We start from the raw sequence: 20,100 nt of genomic DNA, 5'->3' as shown, positions 1-20,100 counted from the left end.
AGTCATTAAAACAGTGTTTGATTGAGTCACTTGATCTTTTTTTAAAATATTCATTTAAAAGTAGTGAGTCATTCAGGAAGGGAACAAGTGATTGTAAGTGAATCCCTAAATCATTTGTTCCAAAACACTGATTTTTTTCAGGAACAAAACAATTTTTTTCTTATGAGTGAGTCACTGAATCATTTACTGAACCATGAGAGTCATTGAATTGTTGAGTTGTTAAAACAGTAATTTTTCCATGAACTAAACAAGTGACTGCTTTTATGAGTAAGTCATTGTATCATTTATTAAACACATCCATTCAAAAGGAATAAAACTAAGTGACTATCTATGTCTGAGACACTGTACAGTTTTCTTAATGAATTTGTTTAAAAACACTGATTCATTCAGGAAAATTAACTCTTATTGAGTAAGTCACTTAATAATTTTTAAATGATTAATCCAAAAGCAGTGGTTCATTCAGGAAGGAAACTAGTGGCAGTAAATGAGTCACTGAATTATTTCCTCAACCAATTTTAGGAAAAACGTGGATTCATTCAGGAACAAAATAAGTGACTACCTATGAGTGAGTTACTAAATCATTTTCTTACCTGGTGCATTTAACAACACAGATTTATTCAGGAATAAAATAAGTGACTATCTATAAGTCACTGAATCATTTTTTCAACTGATTTATTCAATAACACTGATTCACTCAGGAACAAAATAAGTGACTATCTATGAGTGACACTAAATAATTTTCTCAACTGATTCATTCAATAACACAGATTCATTCAGGAGCAAAAGAAGTTATTATGAGTGAGTCACTAAATCATTTACTAAAATAGTTTGTGAGAGTCAGTGAATTGTTGATTCGTTAAAAAAAGAACAATAATTCATCCAGGAACTAAACTAGTGACTGCCTTTGAGTAAGTCCTTGAATCATTTAGTAATTCAGGGAAAAAAATAATTTATTATGATTGAATCACTGAATCATTCTAATTATTTTCTCAGCTGATTCATTCAATAACACTGATTCACTCAGGAACAAAATAAGTGACTATCTATGAGTGAGACACTAAATCATTTTCTCAACTAATTCATTCAATAACACTGATTCATTCAGGAACAAAATACGTGGCTATTTATTAGTGAGTCATTGAATCATTTTCTCAACTAATTCAGTCAATAACACTAATTCATTCAGGAACAAAAGAAGTTATTATGAGTGAGTCACAGAATCATTTACTGAAATGGTTTGTGAGAGTCACTGAATTGTTGATTCGTTAAAAAAAGAACAATAATTCATCCAGTGTCACGCTGTGCGTAGAAGGAGACATAGGAAGGCGAAATATAACAAAAAGGTCTTTAATAACATCCACGAATTATAACTCCAGACAGGAACAGCAGGGAAACACACACCAATATAACTTTAAGATCGGACACTTATCACTGAACTCAATCCAACTTATAAAGACAGGGTAATGATACACAGACAGGTGTGGGTGATTAACTAATAAGGACTTGACAAGGACAGGAACAGGAAGGACCAAATATGGGCAACAAAGGGAGAAACCAACACAAACAGTCCACAGGGGTATGACATCCAGGAACTAAACTAGTGACTGCCTTTGGGTAAGTACTTGAATTATTTAGTAATCTGAATAACTAAGTAACTAAATAACTAACTAACACATTTAAACACACTGATTTAGTCAGAAAAGAATCAGCTGACTGCCGTTTTTGAGAGAGTCGTTGCTGATAAAGGAAACAGCAGTGTGATCTTGCAGAATCAGAAGTTATAGTAACTCGTTGTTTTATAAAAAGGCATAGAAAATTATTTGAACAAATGATTACATATGTACATGGTTGTATACAAAGTATAGGAAGATAAGTCAATTAAGTAATTCATAATGCTTTATAGGAATGGACAGTCACTGTTTCACATGTTTGTGTATTTCTGTTTACATGGTAATTTCTCTCACTGATAGATATTGTTTGAGGGTTGTGGGTAGTTTAATTCTTTACTGGGAATTTGGTAATTAAAGCTGGTTGACTTATTGCACCTTTAAACCTTGAAAATGCATAAGCACATTCAATCAAGTTTTCAGCAGTATCCAAGTGGGCACAGACATCGGTTCTCATTATTCTCTGTTTCATGAGTTGTAAATATTATGTTAATAATATTCTGTGTGACCAACTCTTGCATAATGGTGCAGGCACTGCATAAATACTCATGTGAGCAACTGTCACTGGCTGAAAAGTGTTGAACGGTCATCAGCAGTAATGCAGGCCATCGCCAAACACCAGTTGTTTGATGAAGTATTTATGAATGTTAACGAATGGGTAGTTTCTAATTCCTTTTATGTATTTGGGGTTGAAATAATCAAAGTGTAACAGAGCAAAACAGTAAATGTATTTTTTTACTTTTAAAGTCAACGTGAAAGGAAGTTTGTGTGTTGAATATTCAATGGGAGAATGTCGAGTGGGAGCTTGATTTTATGCATCGGAAAATTGATTGGATTGGGAAATTGTTCTTTTTATGACAGGTGGCTTGATTAGAGGGCTTGTAAGATGAAAAGAAAAGTCATTTCAAGGGTGATGCAAGTTATTACAATTTGATGAAAGATAATGAGTCATGCACAGAACAACAAGAATGTGTATTTAGAAGGTAAACAAGGTCAATTCTGATTTCATGTTGACTTTAAAGCATGTGCAGATGTAAAGGAGATTTTGGCTTACCTCCGAACTTTTATTCATGTTTCTTTTTAAAGACACGCACCTGTGTCTGTGTCAGTAAGGATTAAGGTCATGGTTGAGTCTCACTGCCTCTGGTCAGAGCTTTTCATATCAGCTCCTGTAGTCACAACGGCAGTGGCACGAGTCGATGCCTACCGTAATAGCTCCATATAGAAACAGCCCTATCTTACATAAAAGGTTGAATGTAAAGGTATTGGCTTATAGGAAATCACCTGCATTGCTTAGAGAGTTGCTGTGAGCTTTGTTCAGACAAGCAGAAAAAAAATCCCATTTTTTGTGGGGTGTGTATCCAGACCTCAAACCTGTGTAGAAGGTGAAATCCAGTTTTTTACAAACCTAACTCAAATCACACTCATATATTGTTTGAAAACCTAGCCAATTCAGATTTCAAAATATGTTTGGTCTGATTTTTCTGTATTTGGCACATGAGCATCACAGGAGCTGAGGCAAAACTTCCCATAAAAATATCAGGTTGTCGCTATGGGTAAAGTAATGTTTCGGACCCTGTGAGTGGGAATTGCTGATGTCCTTTATGGTACAGCCTTCTTAAAGGACCTGTGGGAGGGTGCACACCTCCAACAGGAATATTCAGGCATCATTTACATAATTTATCCTCATGTCGTTTCAAACTGTGTAAGTTTTCATTTGTGGAACACAAAATAAGATATTTAAATTGTTTGAAAAATATTGTGGTTATTATATATTTTAAAATAAATGTAATAATATTTTAGCTTTTATATTTATTTTTATATATCAGTTATTTTATTATCATATATATATATATATATATATATATATATATATATTTGCCTTTTTTACGTTTTTAAATTTTTTTTGTTATTTTATTTGTATTTAAATACTGGTATTAGTTTTATGTATATAGTATTTATTAATATATTTTTGATTATTTTATTCATATGTATTTTTTTTAAATGATAATATATGTTTAATAATATTTTAGCTTTTAGTTTTATATTTCTATATTTTAATTTTTTTATTAAGCTCTATTTTTTCAGTTATAATTGTCATTTGTAATGTTTGAACTTATTTTATTTCAATTTCTTTCTGATTGTAATTTTTTTTAACAAGTTTTTCATTATTTTTGGAAGTGTTATTTTATTAGTATTTATATACTACTATTAGTTTTATGTTTATAGTATTTATTAATATTTTTTAAATATTAATATATTTTTAAAATAAAAAATACAAATATATTAAAATTTAAAAATAAAAGATAAAAATATTTAAAAATATTTTCATTATTTTTATAGATCTGTCATTTTTATTACCTGTATGTGTGTGTGTGTGTGAAATAAAAACAAAGCTTTTATATATATATATATATATATATATATATATAAATATATACAATATATATATATACAAGTTTTAAATGATTTTTGGGAGTGTTATTTTATTAGTATTTATATCCTACTATTAGTTTTATGTTTATAGTATTTGTCAATATTTTTCAAATAGTATTAATATTTAAATATTAATTTAAAAATATTAAAATCTAAAGATAAAAGATAAATAAAAATATTTAAAAATATTTTATATATTTTAATATTTTTATTATTTTTATATATCTGTAATTTATTAGCAAACAATGATTTCATTAGATTTCATTAGTTGCTTTTCATATATATTTTTATTGTATTTTACCTTTATTTCCTTTAAAGAAACATATTTGTAATAGTTTCAGTTGAACAATAACAGCACAATATGCTTTGATTATATGGGAAAAAATAGTTAGGCATTTTGTAAAGTATTTTCGGTAACACTTTATTTTACGGTTTCTTAACTAGTTGCTTATTAGCATGCATGTTACTAGATTAGATTAAATTAGACATTTATTAGTACTTATTAAGCACATATTAATGCCTTATTCTACATCCCTAATCCTACCCAATACCTAAACTTAACAACTACCTTACTAACTATTAATAAGCAGCAAATTACGAATTTATTGAGGGAAAAGTCATAGTTAATTGTGAATAAGTGTTACCTTTTCAAAAGTGTTACCGTATTTTCTTATGTGTTCCCAATTTGAAATGACATGAGGATGAGTAAATGGCGAATACATTTTAATTCTTCTTTCTTTAAGTTACTATGCTGACCATTACATACTGGATATTGACTGTCTGAACAAGCAGGTCCGATTTCATCACTTGCAGAATCACTTTCTAAAGATCTGATTTGAAAAATGGGTGCAGTGTGAACAAAGCCTTAGAACTTTACTGTATGCATACTGTTACTAAACAGCCTAATTCCCTTCCCTGCCTGAATGCAATGCATGTTACTTGTTATGATTAATGCTTTTCTATTGGTTTGTTGATTCCATTTCGAATCTAACATGCTGTATCTAAATGTTTAATGAACACACCTTGGAATAGGTCTAATCTGTACTCTCACTGAGAACATGTTATTTCTGAATGTTTCTCTTTGTCTCTTCACCCTTATAATTGTGAACCTTCCCCAATTAACTTGTCACATCTCCATCAGTATCTGTGTAATTGTCTGTCACACCCCACTGTACGTGATGTGTGTACGTTAGTTCCAGTAAAGCGTTGTTCATTTATTCATGAACACCTTTAGTGCATGGAACTCTATAACATGCAGATAATCCTCACCACCATTTCCTGTTTTAAGTGTTTTCTATCTGCATGTAGTTCCTCTCAGTGCATGTCTAGTGCTTTATAGTGTTACTCAACACCGTTGGGCTTCTCACCCTGTCTCTCACTTCCTGTGGTTGTTCAGGCTGAAAGGTGGTGGCCAGTCCTGGGGTAATAACCAGGATGGGGTGGTGTCCAGCCAGCCGGCCCGTGTGGTCGATGAACGTGAGCAGATGGCCATCAGTGGAGGATTCATTCGCAGGTCAGTTACTTAGGAGAGATGCAGATGCAGTAGAATTCAGTGGACTTTGGTTATGAGTAGACTTTTGAGAAAGAAATCCTGATCTTAGACTCATATTGTCACAAATTATGTAATAATCGTACACATCATGGGTTTGATTCCCAGAGAATGCATAAACTGATATGTATACCTTAAATGCAATGTAATTTGCTAATTTGTCTGCCAAATGTGTAAATATAATAAAAAAGTATATATTTAAATGTATTTTATTCTATATATATATATAGAAATACATGCACACACACATATATATAATTTATTTTTTGTTTTAAATGGAAAAAGATTATTTAAAAAATTACTGTATTACAGTAATATAATGTGGCATATAAAGTTTAGTGTACACTGTAAAAATGATAATGATGATGATGATAATAATAATAATAATAATAGTGGTAGATTTTATAAATCGTATTCTCATTAATGTAATGGAAAAATAATTATATATTTTTAAATGGTAAAAAATACTGTATTACGTAATATAATGTGGTATGTAAAGTTTAGTGTACACTGAAAAAATTATGATAATAATATTAATTAATATTATTATTATTATTATTATTATTATAGTAATGTTGATAAAATCTTGTTTTCGTTAATGTAATGCAAAAAAAAAAAACTGTAAAAATTACTTTAAAAATCACTCTATTAAAGTAATATAATGTGGTATGTAAAGTTTAGTGTACATTGTAATAATAATAATAATAATAATATTAATTAATTAATTATTATTATTCTAGTAATGTTGATAAAATATTGTTCTCGTTAATGTAATGCAAAAATAAAAAGTTAAATTGTAAAAAAAAAAATTACTGTATTAAAGTAATATAATCTGGTATGTAAAGTTTAGTGTACATTGTAATAAAAATAATAATATTAATAATAATAATTAATTATTATTATTATAGTAATGTTGATAAAATATTGTTCTCGTTAATGTAATGCAAAAATAAAAAGTTAAATTGTAAAAAAAAAAATTACTGTATTAAAGTAATATAATCTGGTATGTAAATTTTAGTGTACATTGTAATAATAATAATAGTAATGTTGATAATCATGTTCTCATTAATGTAATGCAAAAATAATTCTTTTTTTAAATGGTAAAAATTACTGTATTAAAGTACTAAAATGTGGTATGTAAAGTTTATTGTACACTGTAATAATAATAATAATAATAATAATAATAATGTTGATAAAATCTTGCTCTCATTAATGTAATGTGAAAATAATCATATATTTTAAAATTGTTGAAAAAATATTTTACTGTAGTTATGTAAAATAATGTGGTAGGTAAAGTTTTAACGTACACTAAATATGATGATAATGATGATAATGATAATAATAGTAATGTTGATAAAATCTTGTTCTCATTAATGTAATGCAAAAATAATTATATATTTTTAAATTGTAAAAACATTTTAAAAATTACTATTTTAAAAATACTGGAGAATGATTTGCAAAAACAAAAAAACTTTTTCAGTCTTTCTACTTAAGATTTTCTCATTTAATTCAATGCAGACTTGAAATTATTATGAAAATTACTAGTAGTTTCTGAGAATTTTTGAGAAGTTTATTTTAGTGTACTGTTTAGGTACAATACATGTAAATACCAGGAATAATGAAACTGGAGAGTTTTTGAGAGGATGAAAGCACCAGCAATATTCTGAAATATTTGGAATAATAAATCATAATATAAAGTCTTGATGTTGACTATTGCTATTTGTTGCTATGGTTACAGGCATCACCTGCCAATTAGAGCAGCAAACTGACTTCAGTTACCTGCTCGTACAGACATTTTTTGATCATTATTTCTTGTCTGCTATTGTGTGGACAGATCAATTTGAGCGACATGTTAGTAAATACGCTTGTCAGTTTCAAACGCTGATTGTGTGAGTGAAACCTAATTGTGCTGTGGTTGTTTTCTTCTGTCTAGTGTATCAGCAGTAAGTACACCGCGCTTCACTTGTCAGTGAGTCACGAGGATCTCTATAATTGTCTGTAGAAGACGAATGTCCGCTTTGTGCCAGACTGTAGCTTCAGGCGCGTCAGGAACGGTCATAAAACCACTGAGCTGTTGTTGGTCCGCTGTCTCAAAATATCCCCCGTCTCTCCAGAAACATAATGAAATGTTCACCTAGAGTCCATATACAACTTAATGGCTTTAGACAGTTGTTGTAATCATGTTAGTGTAGACAAAATCCATGGGTCAGGGAAGGTGAGTAAACAGAATCAGACACTGTATCATCATGTGTTTAATGTCCTTTTTCTGTCCTATAAATGTCTGAAAGCCTGTTTCCACAATGGAATAAAAAAAAAATAAACTTGCAATTCTGAGGAATAAAGTTCGAATTGTGAGTTTTTAATTCTGTGACGGACACAAAAAAACAGAATTGCGAGGTGTAAACTAGGGCTGGGCGATAAATCGATAATGATAATTATCGCGCGATATGAATTTCTCAAAAAAGCGCTAGTCAAAGCGCGCCACTCCACCGTTTATCCGCACGGATCAAAGTTCAAACGGCGGCATGGCGCGAACTTACTGCTAGAGTTCACTCGCTAAAGAGTCTAGGCAACTATGGGATTATTTTTGTGCCAATAAGAATGAACGTAACTTTATAAAACTGAACGTAACTTTCCAATAAACGATCAAAAATATGCCACTGCAAAAGAAGAAAAACACAATGAAAATGAAAAAATGAACTCAGTCGCACGAATTTAACATGCTCTTCAAATATGCTCCATTCTTTGTTAATGATTTTCAAAGAATCGTTTTCGCGAATCATGGATTCTGAATGCGTTGCCACAGCTTTCGCTTACGCTTCGCAAATTTTCGTTTGCTGTTTTGGCACAAACCTCTCGTGGGGGCGGGCTTAACAGCGATCTACTCTGATTGGCTAATGAGCTTTTGATGGACAGTTGCTCTCTGAACTGGAAGCACGGACGGTGACGTCAGTGGCGCAATACGTCGTGCTTTGTTTATAGAAACTATCAGAACTGTTGCACACTGTACATGAATAAAACTTTTATCGATGTTATTGATTAACGTTACTTTAGTAACACGAACCTACTTCAAGCTGCCCTGAGGGACAAGCTGAGGTGGAAGATGATGCTGCTCCGTGTCTTTCCTGGGAGCTCATCTTTAGAAACTAAGAGACGACCGTAGGTGAAATACTAATAACATTAATACTTAATATAAACAAAGCACGACGTATTGCACACCGCAACAACTTTCCAATATGTGCGCCACTGACGTCACCGTCCGTGCTTCCAGGTCAGAGAGCAATTGTCCATCAAAAGCTCATTAGCCAATCAGAGTAGATCGCTGTTAAGCCCGCCCCCACGAGAGGTTTGTGCCAAAACAGCAAACGAAAATTTGCGAAGCGTAAGCGAAAGTTGTGGCAACGCATTCAGAATCCATGATTCGTGAAAACGATTCTTTGAAAATCATTAACAAAGAATGAAGCATATTTGAAGAGCATGTTAAATTCGTGCGACTGAGTTCATTTTTTCATTTTCATTGTGTTTTTCTTCTTTTGCAGTGGCATATTTTTGATCGTTTCTTGGAAAGTTACGTTCAGTTTTATAAAGTTACGTTCATTCTTATTGGCACAAAAATTATCCCATAGGCAACTAAACAACGCCAGTGTGAAGTCCTTGAATTTAGTGAAGGACACAAATGACTTGGTTTATAGCCAGATGAAACAGCGCTGACAAACAAGAGAAAGGCTATGCTCAACGATACAGTCAGAAGTCTTTTAAATCTACAAATCGCCGTCACTTACCATAGAATTACTGTAGCAGCATTAACTCCACAGTGGTATTGTGTCAGAAATGTGGGCATATTTGTGTCAGGTTTTATTATATTAGACATTTTATAATGTAGACATGTATTAAATGTTTTGAAGGAGGAGTGATGGAATATAATTACAGTATTTTTTGTGATTTAGCTATAGCGTTTGTGCATTTATACTAAATGTTTAGTCTAGTGTTTTTCATATAAATATCTAGGAACAAATATCAAATATCAATATACAAATATCATATTACATTTCTACCATGGTATTGAGGTGCTATATTTGTGGTTTTAAAGGAACACTCCACATAAAAAAAAAAGGCTCGTTGTCCAACTCCCCTAGAGTTAAACAGTTGTTTTTGAATCCATTCAGCTGATCTCCGGGACTGGTAGTAGCACTTTTAGCATAGATCATTGAATCCAATTAGACCGGTAGCAACTCGCTGAAAAATGACCACATATAATGACGATATTTTTCCTATTTAAAACTTGACTCTTCTGTAGTTACATCATGTAGTAAGATTGACAGAAAATGAAAAGTGGCGATTTTCTAGATCGATATGGCTAGGAACTATGCTCTCATTTTGGCGTAATAATCAAGGAACTTTGCTGCCGTACCATGGGTGCAGCAGGCGCAATAATATTACGCACCTGAAAGTGACCGGCACTAAGTTTGTGTAGATGCAGAGGGTTGTGGCTAGAAGGGATACAGCTCAGACCGGAAACTAACAATTAAATGAATTGTTCTACCTATTGGATTGTGTATATTTTAACGTCTACACCTACCCCAACCCTAAACCTAGCCCTTACTATAATGCAAAAGCAGTTTTATTGTTGTACAGTGTGACAAAAATAATGTTAGATTGATGTGCACATGGCCAGTAGCTAAAGCTGTATTCCTTCTAACCTTAACCGATGCAGAGTTGCAGCCGGCAGAGTTGGCTGCGTAATATCATTGCGCCTGCTGCACCCATGGTACGGCAGCAAAGTTCCTTTATTATTATGCCAAAATGAGAGTAGAGTTCCTAGCCATATCGACCTAGAAAATGGCCACTTTTCATTTTTCATCCATCTTTGTACACAATGTAACTACAGAAGAGTCAAGTTTTAAATAGGAAATTCAGAATTCCGAGATTTGAAATCAGAATTATGAAATACAAACTCGGAATTCTGAGAAAAAAGTTTACATCTCACAATTCTGAGTTTGTTTTTTGCAGAACAAAAAGTCAGAATTGTAAGATATAAAGTCCAAATTGTGAGATCTAAAGTCACAATTACCTTTTTTTATTCCACTGTGGAAATAGACTTCAATATCAGACAGATTTTCTCTGATCCGTTTCGCAGTACTGTATGGTATGTCACATTTTGAAAATCCCAACTAAACCTAGTCTGTTTTTTTGTCATATACAGGGTAACAAATGATGCTCGGGAGAATGAAATGGATGAGAATTTGGAACAAGTGGGAAGTATCATCGGTAACCTCCGCCACATGGCTCTGGACATGGGCAACGAGATCGACACCCAGAACCGTCAAATCGACAGGATTATGGAGATGGTAAGATCATGATTTTGCCATATAGGAGAAATACTCAACACAAGAGCCTTGATAGTTGATACTGACAGCAAACTCTCTTGTGAGATAAGAGCTTCTAATTATAGCACAAGATACTTGTTTGTGCTTGTTAAGTCACATCCCACTGTAAAAATACTTTTTGAGATCATTGTTTGTTTGGAGTAGTGTGTTTACGAATTCTCATCATAAATGCATTTTGTAAGGGGATGCATCACTATTAATATTGCTCTTAATCTGAACCATGAATCAGAACAATGATTTTCATTTAGGGAGCCTCAACAAATTTCCAGCATGACTTAAAATTACTTAACTGAATATATTATTATGAACATAATTAATCTGTTTGTTAATGTTGATACTAATCTAATTTAATGCTAAGAAAAATCAGGAATATTTTTTCTTCTCATCTCAGGATGACTTAAAAGAATTTTAATATATTTTATATATATATTATTAATATATTAAAGTAGTCCAACTTACTTAAAATGCTAAATATAATCATATTAAAAATTATATATATATATATATATATATATTATTATTATTATTATTATTATTATTATTACTATAAATCACAAAATGAATCATGTTAATCATTAAACATTAAGACAAATATGTATCACCAATTTTCATTACCATAAAGCATGTATAATATGTTTTGCATATAAAAATAATATTAATAATAATAATAGTAACAATGGTAATAAAATCCTAAAATTTAATAAATGAATTAATAATCTAGGTAATATTTGTTGTAATGATTATAAAATGTTTTATATCATTGTCCTAGTTTCTTTCTATTAAGTATTATACATTTAAACAATTACGTATCACCAAGTTTCATTACTATAAAGCATATATTTTTTGCATATAATGATGATAATAATAATAATAATAATAATAATTACTACAATTAATTAAATGAAGTAATAAACTAGGTAATATGTGTTGTAATTTGTGCTGATTTAAACAAACAAACAAAAAAATTAATAAATATTACTGTTTTTACTTTTTATTAAGTATTAAACATTAAGACAGTTACATATCACCAATTTTTATTACTGTAAAGCATATATAGTATGTTTTGCATATAATAATAATAATAATAATGATAATGGTAATGAAGATGGTGATAAAATCTTAAATTTAATTAAATGTAGTGATAAACTAGGTCATATTTGTTGTAATTTGTGCTGATTTAAACAAAAAATGATTTGATGCCAGTTTTATATCACTTGAAAAGCAGCTTTGTCAGAATTACATCAGAAATACTGTGGAAAAATACCTATATTATATCTGTATCTATTATTTTTGTCTTCCAGGCCGATTCCAACAAAACCAGGATCGACGAAGCCAACCAGCGCGCCACAAAGATGCTGGGCAGTGGCTAAACTCCTGCGAGAAGTGCTTTGGCTCCCTTTTCCCCTCCCCGCTGTACCTGCAACAGTGCACATGTGCTTTTACCATGGTACTCACACGAGCGGTTTGCACACATGCACTCATCAGCCCCTCTACGCTCTATCTAGGAAGTGTCGTCGTGTGTCTGTCTTAACTGATAGTCTAGTAAATGATCACATTTACTCTGTATCTTTCTCTCCAAAGGTTAAATGTACATATAGTGCATATTTGATGGCTAGAGCTCACGTGAACTTTCTTCTTCTTCTTCTTTTGTTGGTTTCTTTATGTTTTTTAAATCTAAAATACACTTTTTTTGGGATCAAATTTCTTAAAAGTTTTCAGTCATCTGTGTGTCCATGCTCTGTGTTTTACTCAATATAAGCCATGCTTCATATTCAGATGTAGCGAGACAGGAGACGAATGAGACCGTGTGGTGTAGGAGATCACGTGATGGATTGCTTATCTTAGCTTGCCATTTTGTAATCGCCTTTAGACAGTGTTCAGTAATGATTATTCCACCTGAAGTGGTCATATATGTGTCACTTATTATTACCCGCGTCGTGTGTAGACATTACCGTACAGCATGGGCATGTCAGTACATGCATTCGGTTTGAAGCAACATCACGATAGTGCCACTCTTTTTATTTCTGTACATCTGCAAAATGTGTCAGTTGATGTAAAATCAGAACTAAATGCCAATAAAAACTAAATAAACCTGAATCTATTGTTCTTCGAATCTGATTTAAAATCTTCCCAGAGACAATAGCAAGCGTTTGCTGTTGATACAAGAGTGTTAGAGTGGCTGTGCGCTGTACTAACCCAGATCCTCTTTGAACCAGAGGCTTTACATGGATTATGCCTGGCAACGTCACTAAGTACATCCAAATGCTGAAATACACAAGTACACACACACTGGTTTAACACACACACACACAGCATGGATAAACACAAGCAAGTGTAAACCTGGATGTTGGGGGACGGCTGGCCAATCGTGATTATTGAAGTCAGCTGCCAGTAATGTACAACAACATTATTAACAGGCTGGAAAAATGTGAATTATTTGAGAAGATTACCCACTGTAATGAACAGAGCATAACCATGATGGAGTAAATAGGGCTTAATATATTGGTTAAAACATTAAACTTATTCAGAAATGTTGTTTTATTGCAAATAAATGAATTAATGAATAAATGAACAGTACTTATGTGCACAAGCCAAATGGGGTGAATTTTGAACAGATGTTGCTTGTGTGGTGCACTCATTTTTAACACAGAAACTGGCAATTTATTAGGAAAATACAAAATATAGAAAATTATTTTTTTTTACAGTCCTTTATTTATTTATTTTTTTTTAGGTTTAAACCTGTTTTGGCCAGCAATATATATATATATTGTTTTTTGTTTGTTTTTGTTTTCGTGTAAATACAAAATATGCATATTTTAAAAATCAAAGGGCTTAAGAAATTGTCTTTATTTATAGTAAACAAACTAAAATACACATTGACTAACAAAATGTTTTAATTTTTTATCTTAAGTACAAATTCTACTTTCATATTACAGCTAATTTAGTTTTTGTTTAATGTGAAATTAAGTTGTAAAAAACCTAAAAATATATATACATTATACTGACCTATTAAGTAACATTTTGGCCTTTGACCAAAGAAAATATTATTTATTTATTTATTTATTATGTTGTATGAATGTTTTTGACAAAAATATATATTATATTAAACTATAAAGTAACATTTTGATCTGTGACTAAAGAAAATATGTTTTTGGTCTATATTTTATTTTATTTTTTACTTTGGAGAAATGTTGTTGATTAATATTAAGGCTAGCTTTACCGACTGCATTAATTATTGTTATTAGTAGTAGTAGTAGTATGTTAGTACAAAATAGGATGCATATTTTAAAAATCATCACAGTAAACATTAAGGTCTTAGGAAATTGTCTTTATTTTCAGTAAGCAAACTAAATTAAACATTGACTAACAAAATGTTTTTACCTTTTATCTCAAGTAAAAATTATTACAGTTAATTTAGCTTTTGTTTATGATGAAATTAAGTTGTAAAAAGCCAAAATTCTATATTATATTGACCTACTGAATAACATTTCGGCCTGTGACTAAAGAAAATATTTATTTGGTCTTTAATTAATGAATTTATTTATTTTGCATCATATGAAATAAAAGGGTTTTTAGGATTTGAACCAAATCATAAATATAATAAGTTGGTCCAGAGTAGCTTTTTCTTTTTTTCAGTGTGGGAATCACTGTTGGTAGTCTTTTTTTTTTTTTTTTTACAATATCCCTTAAATGATTTAAAAACAATTCTTTACTGACATCACTGTCCAGGAAGTGACATCATTTTGGAGGGAAAACAGCACAAAACAGTAAGTTTTAGAATTTGAAAGCCTCTTATAAGGTCATTCTCAAACTGAGCAAATGATAATTTCAGCTGTATTTTGTTTCAGTTCAGAAACATTATTTGAAATGTTATAAGAAATGTTTTTTTTTTCAGTTCTTTTCTGAAAGCCTGAAACACCCTTTTTATATAAATACTTATTTACATGACAACAAAAGCATATTCATGTTCCAGATTCAAAATATCTGCATAACTGCAGTGATGCTGGTCAACAAACATGGTCTTGCTTGTGATGCTAATTAAACTAGTCACATTAAACAACTGGGCTGAGACAAAACAGCATCCAAAACAATGCTGACAATATAAAGCCAGTTCTTTGTTTTTCTCTTTGTTGTGGAGAAGGCAACACAATGCTGTTCTCATCAGATGGAGATAATGTCCTCTGCTGTCCAAGCTGAAAGAGATGTTCTCAAGCGTAGCCTGAGTCCTGACTTTCATATGGCACACTTATCGCACAACCTCAAAAGCAAAACACACATGAAAGCACTGTCAGCCAAGACTGCAATATCTTTCTGGTCTTATCAGAGACGTGCTTCTTCTCTACTCCTCTCCAATCTCTTGATGATTTTCTTCTGCCACATTTGAGGAAATGCATTTGCCAGATATGCATCAGTGACTTTTAGATGTAGACCGATACAGTATTTTACATTGCTGAGTTAGTAAATGGTGTGTAGAGGATGCTGTCATTACACTGCAAAACGAGTTCATGCAAGTACAATAATCAAGTGGCTCCATTTTCATTTCTAGAGGCTGATTGGACATTATAAAAAGCCTCTAAAAAGCCTGTGAAATCCTTTGATAAAAGCGCAGCTTCTTTTTCTGTGTTGACAAATTTGCTTTTGAAAATTTTAAATAGCCAACAGGCTTAATTTACGCCACTCTGCAAAAACGTATTTTCTCACACTGTTTGGCAGGAGTGTAGCACCAGTAGTTAGAATTGAATTTATAAAAATAACCCTGTTCAAAAGTTTACATACACTTGATTCTTAATACTGTGTTGTTACCTGAATGATCTTAGTGAAAGTTGTTCATGAGTCTATTGTTTGTCCTGAACAGTTAAACTGCTCACTGTTCTTCAAAAAAATCCTTCAGGTCCCACAAATTCTTTGGTTTTTCAGCATTTTTGTGTATTTGAACCCTTTCCAACAAGGATTGTATGATTTTGAGATCCATCTTTTCACACTGAGGACAACTAAGAGACTCATACGCAACTATTACAGAAGGTTCAAACACTCACTGATGCTTCAGAAGGAAACATAATGCATTAAGGGTGAAAACTTTTGAACAGAATGAAGATGTGTACATCTTTTTGCCTAAATATCTTCTGTTTTCATACAGTACTGCCCTTCAGAAGCTACAGAAGAAATGTACGTGTTTCCCAGAAGACAAAGTTAAATTTACCCTTTGCCTTTTTTGCATGGCATACACAATTTGCAACTTGCTAATCAAAAGCAGGTCATATTTAGCAGTTTATTGATCATATGATTGCCAGATGAATCAATACTAATATGTCATTTTTAAATGCACATATCTGCTAATTTGGTCAACTTTTATAGGTATACTCAGCTAACAAAAACATGTTCTTAAAAACATTTTGATGAAAACATGCGAACATTAAAGTCAACATTAAGTAGAATGTTCAATTTTATTATTTCGCAAATTTTATGGAAACGTTACTTTTGAATGTTGTCTCGGAAATTAACCAGGGCTTATTGTGGAAAAAAATGCCACCAAAATGAACAAAAATGCTCCATAAATTCCCCTGCACAATTAAACAATGTATTACAGCTGTCGCAATTAAAAGAAAATATGAAAATGAATAAAATCTGTACATTAAGATTCGCTCACACTACCTCAGATTGTTTTACGCGCTGTTTTGTGCAGCGTAAAGCCTTATAACCAATCAAACACGTTTCTGTTGAACTTAGGAATGCATTAGCCAATCAGAGGCGCTTAGATTAGTCAGCGCTGAATAAAACGCGGAGCTGTGTTGAATATGCACTCTTGCAAAGTCCCTCATAAACAACAAAGTGCAGACACGATGTAAATAAAATATTTTGTAGTTTCAGTGATTACAAAGAACAAACGACATGTTTGTCTGTGAAGCCAGAATGTGATTTGCCCAAAATGCAGACACAAAACAAAAAACTAAACGTTTTTATAGTTTTCTGTATCGATATTAATAATCATTATTACAATATAAAGAACAATAATCTACAAGAAAATTAAAAAAGACGTTCTTAAACGTTATTAAAAACCAGGTAACTTTAAATTAACATTATTGACATTGAATGATTATTAAATTATATTATTGAATGTTTGAAAGAACCTTGCCAGAACACACAAGGACTAAAACAAACAAAACTCCACATGAATTAATTTCACATGCTATTTAAATGCAATAGCAACTTGTTAACATTCTTAATTGAATATCTGCCAGCGATTTCTACTTTAACGCTCCCGCTCTCTCAGGCAGAAATTTCACCTGTGATCGCTAACCTTATTTAGCGTGTGAAGCAGATGGGATGTGACAATTCTTTGGTACGTAATTTGCTTTCCAGCGCAGGTGCTGATTGAACTGGATCATTATTCAGCGATTGACACCCACACTCACCACCCTCTCTTCTGAGTCACAGCCCTCCGCTGGCCTGTTCTTCATCTCAAAGCACAGTCTCTCCCAGCCCACCTCCTCCTCATCTCGCATCCCCTGTTCACGCTTCTATACACACACCGTCTCCAGCATCGTTTAGCCAGAACTCATCAGCAAACGCTGACAGCAGCTCCAAAGGCTCTCTAACTCTGACTCACTGGGTTTTTGAGAGAGTCTGCATGCATTTGTACATCAGATTTCATTTGAATAATGCATTAGATATATAAACACGTGCACACAGCCCTCACTGTAAAGCTTACTGTAAACACTGTGGTGATGGACGCGTTAGTTCATCCTTCCAGGGATTCATATTTATTCACTCTGACAATCCAGTGATGGGGAAGAGCAAGGATGTGTGGGGGAAGGGGAATGGGAATTGCATAACCTCCAAGCTCAATCTTAGCATGAAGTGGCCAGCAGGAAAAGGAAAAAAAGAGGAATAATGAGAAGCGGAAAAGAGAGTCTCCTTTTGCCCTTTACACCCTTATAGCGAAAGGTGGAAAAATAAAATTAGGCTAGAATCAGAGGTGTGAAAACAGAATGACTGGGACAATAATGTACAATTCGAGAGTGTTTACATCCAAAGAGCAAATATGTGGTTCCTGGTGATGTGCAAATTCACGGTGCAATAAATAAGAGCTTTTTTACAGCTCCTCCCAAGACTATAAATAAATAAATACAGAGAAAAGGATAAAAATGCAGAATATCTGCAGAAAATAAACAAACATTGAAGAACAGAAAAAAAATCTATTATAATCATGTTAATGTTTAGTATTTTTATGTTAACATCATAAACAATTTACCAACATTTTACATCATTAATGTAAAAAATGCATTTATTAAAATATAGCTCATTTTTGTTTGGGTCTAGAATTGAGATGCTTCTTTTTTTAATTGTATATGGGTAGTGAATGCATACCATATTTATAAGCCATGGTATTTATTGTAGCCTATATGGTACTTCAAAATACTTTTAAGCATAAAATGTTTTATAGTGGAGTCCAAATTTGGAACTTTGTAAACTAGGAATAAATAGAAAATTTTAGGATTAAAAATAGAAATGAAATAAATTTTAATACATAAAAAAGAATCTGAATTACATGTCCAAAATATTGTAATCAAAGCACCATATCAAAAAGAAATCGTGTTTTTTAAATTATTTATTTATTTTCAAGCATACTATGCTGTTTTTAAGCATACATCTTGTTTTCACACCTCTGATTATAGCCTAATTTTATTTTTCCACCTTTTGCTATAAGGGTGTAGAGTCCAAATTTGGGATTTAAAATCTAATTTAACCTGTGAATGAACAGAAAGTTTTAGGATTAAAAATAGAAATGAAATAAATTTTAATACATAAAAAAGAATCTGAATTATGTTTCCAAAATATTGTAATCAAAGCACCATATCAAAAAGAAATCGTGTTTTTTAAAAAGAATCTGAATTATGTTTCCAAAATATTGTAATCAAAGCACCATATCAAAAAGAAAAAGTGTTTTATAAATTATTTATATATTTATATACAGCATACTATGGTTTATAGTAGAGTCCAAATTTGTGATTCAAAATCTAATTTAACCTGTGAATGAACAGAAAGTTTTAGGATTAAAAATAGAAACAAAATAAAGTTTAATAAATAAAAAAGAATATGCATTATGTGTCCAAAATATTGTAATCAAGGCACCATATCAAAAAGCAACTGTGTCCAAGTTTTTTTTTTTTAATTATTTATTTATTTTCAAGCATACTATGGTTTATAGTGGGGTCCAAATTTGGGATTCAAAATCTAATTTAACCTGTGAATGAACAGAAAGTTTTGGGATTAAAAATAAAAACAAAATAAAGTTTAATAAATAAAAAAGAATATGCATTAGATGTCCAAAATATTGTAATCAAGGCACCATATCAAAAAGCAACTGTGTCCAAGTTGTTTTTTTTTTGTTTTTTTTTTTTTTTTATTATTTATTTATTTTCAAGCATACTATGGTTTATAGTGGGGTCCAAATTTGGATTTAAAAATCTAATTTAACCTGGGAATGAACAGAAAGTTTTAGGATTAAAAATAGAAATGAAATAAAGTGTAATAAATAAAAAAGAATCTGAATTATGTGTCCAAAATATTGTAATCAAAGCACCATATCAAAAAGCAATTGTTTTTTCCCCTATTGCTATTTTAATGTAGTAATAAATACAACTTCCAACCTTATTACCTGATTTTACAACAATTAGCCATGTTTTTGCTACACTAACCATAGTTTAACTATGCTATTTGTAGTAAAACTGCAAAAAACATGGTCACTACACTTTTACTATAATAAAACCATGGTTAATTTTGGTAAGGGCTTGTTTGCAAATAAGACATGTTAGTGGAGACTGACAGCTAGTGGTCAAAGAGGAGTAGTTGTTAGGCAGTAGTTGTCTTCTAACATCTTTAAAGTTAATGTTACAACATACAAGCACAATATATTTCTGAATACTTCCACAAAAACGGAGCAACTGAGATGAGCTCATTTTTAGGCAAAGATTATGTGACATGAAACTACTGAATTGCATAGTTACAGCATGTTTTATGTGTCTTTTGATGTGCAGACAGTTGTATTATTATTATTAGA

At 31.5% G+C, this 20,100-nt stretch overlaps 1 protein-coding gene across 1 annotated transcript in view; it reads left to right on the top strand.

The window, feature by feature from the left end:
* snap25b (synaptosome associated protein 25b) overlaps positions 1 to 13,136 on the top strand; it is a 52,322-nt gene extending 39,186 nt beyond the window's left edge. Inside the window, exons 6-8 of the mRNA XM_051133396.1 lie at positions 5,500 to 5,616; positions 10,856 to 11,000; positions 12,341 to 13,136. Coding sequence (XP_050989353.1) covers positions 5,500 to 5,616; positions 10,856 to 11,000; positions 12,341 to 12,409 — 331 coding nt within the window. The 3' untranslated portion in view covers positions 12,410 to 13,136. The remainder of the gene's footprint in view (positions 1 to 5,499; positions 5,617 to 10,855; positions 11,001 to 12,340) is intronic.
* Positions 13,137 to 20,100: the final 6,964 nt, after the last annotated feature.

The sequence above is a fragment of the Labeo rohita genome, chromosome 17 (assembly GCF_022985175.1).
Source record: "Labeo rohita strain BAU-BD-2019 chromosome 17, IGBB_LRoh.1.0, whole genome shotgun sequence".
NCBI classification, from domain to species: Eukaryota; Metazoa; Chordata; class Actinopteri; order Cypriniformes; family Cyprinidae; genus Labeo; species Labeo rohita.
The sequence above is the reverse complement of the archived record's forward strand: the minus strand, read 5'-3'. Positions and strand labels throughout refer to the sequence as shown.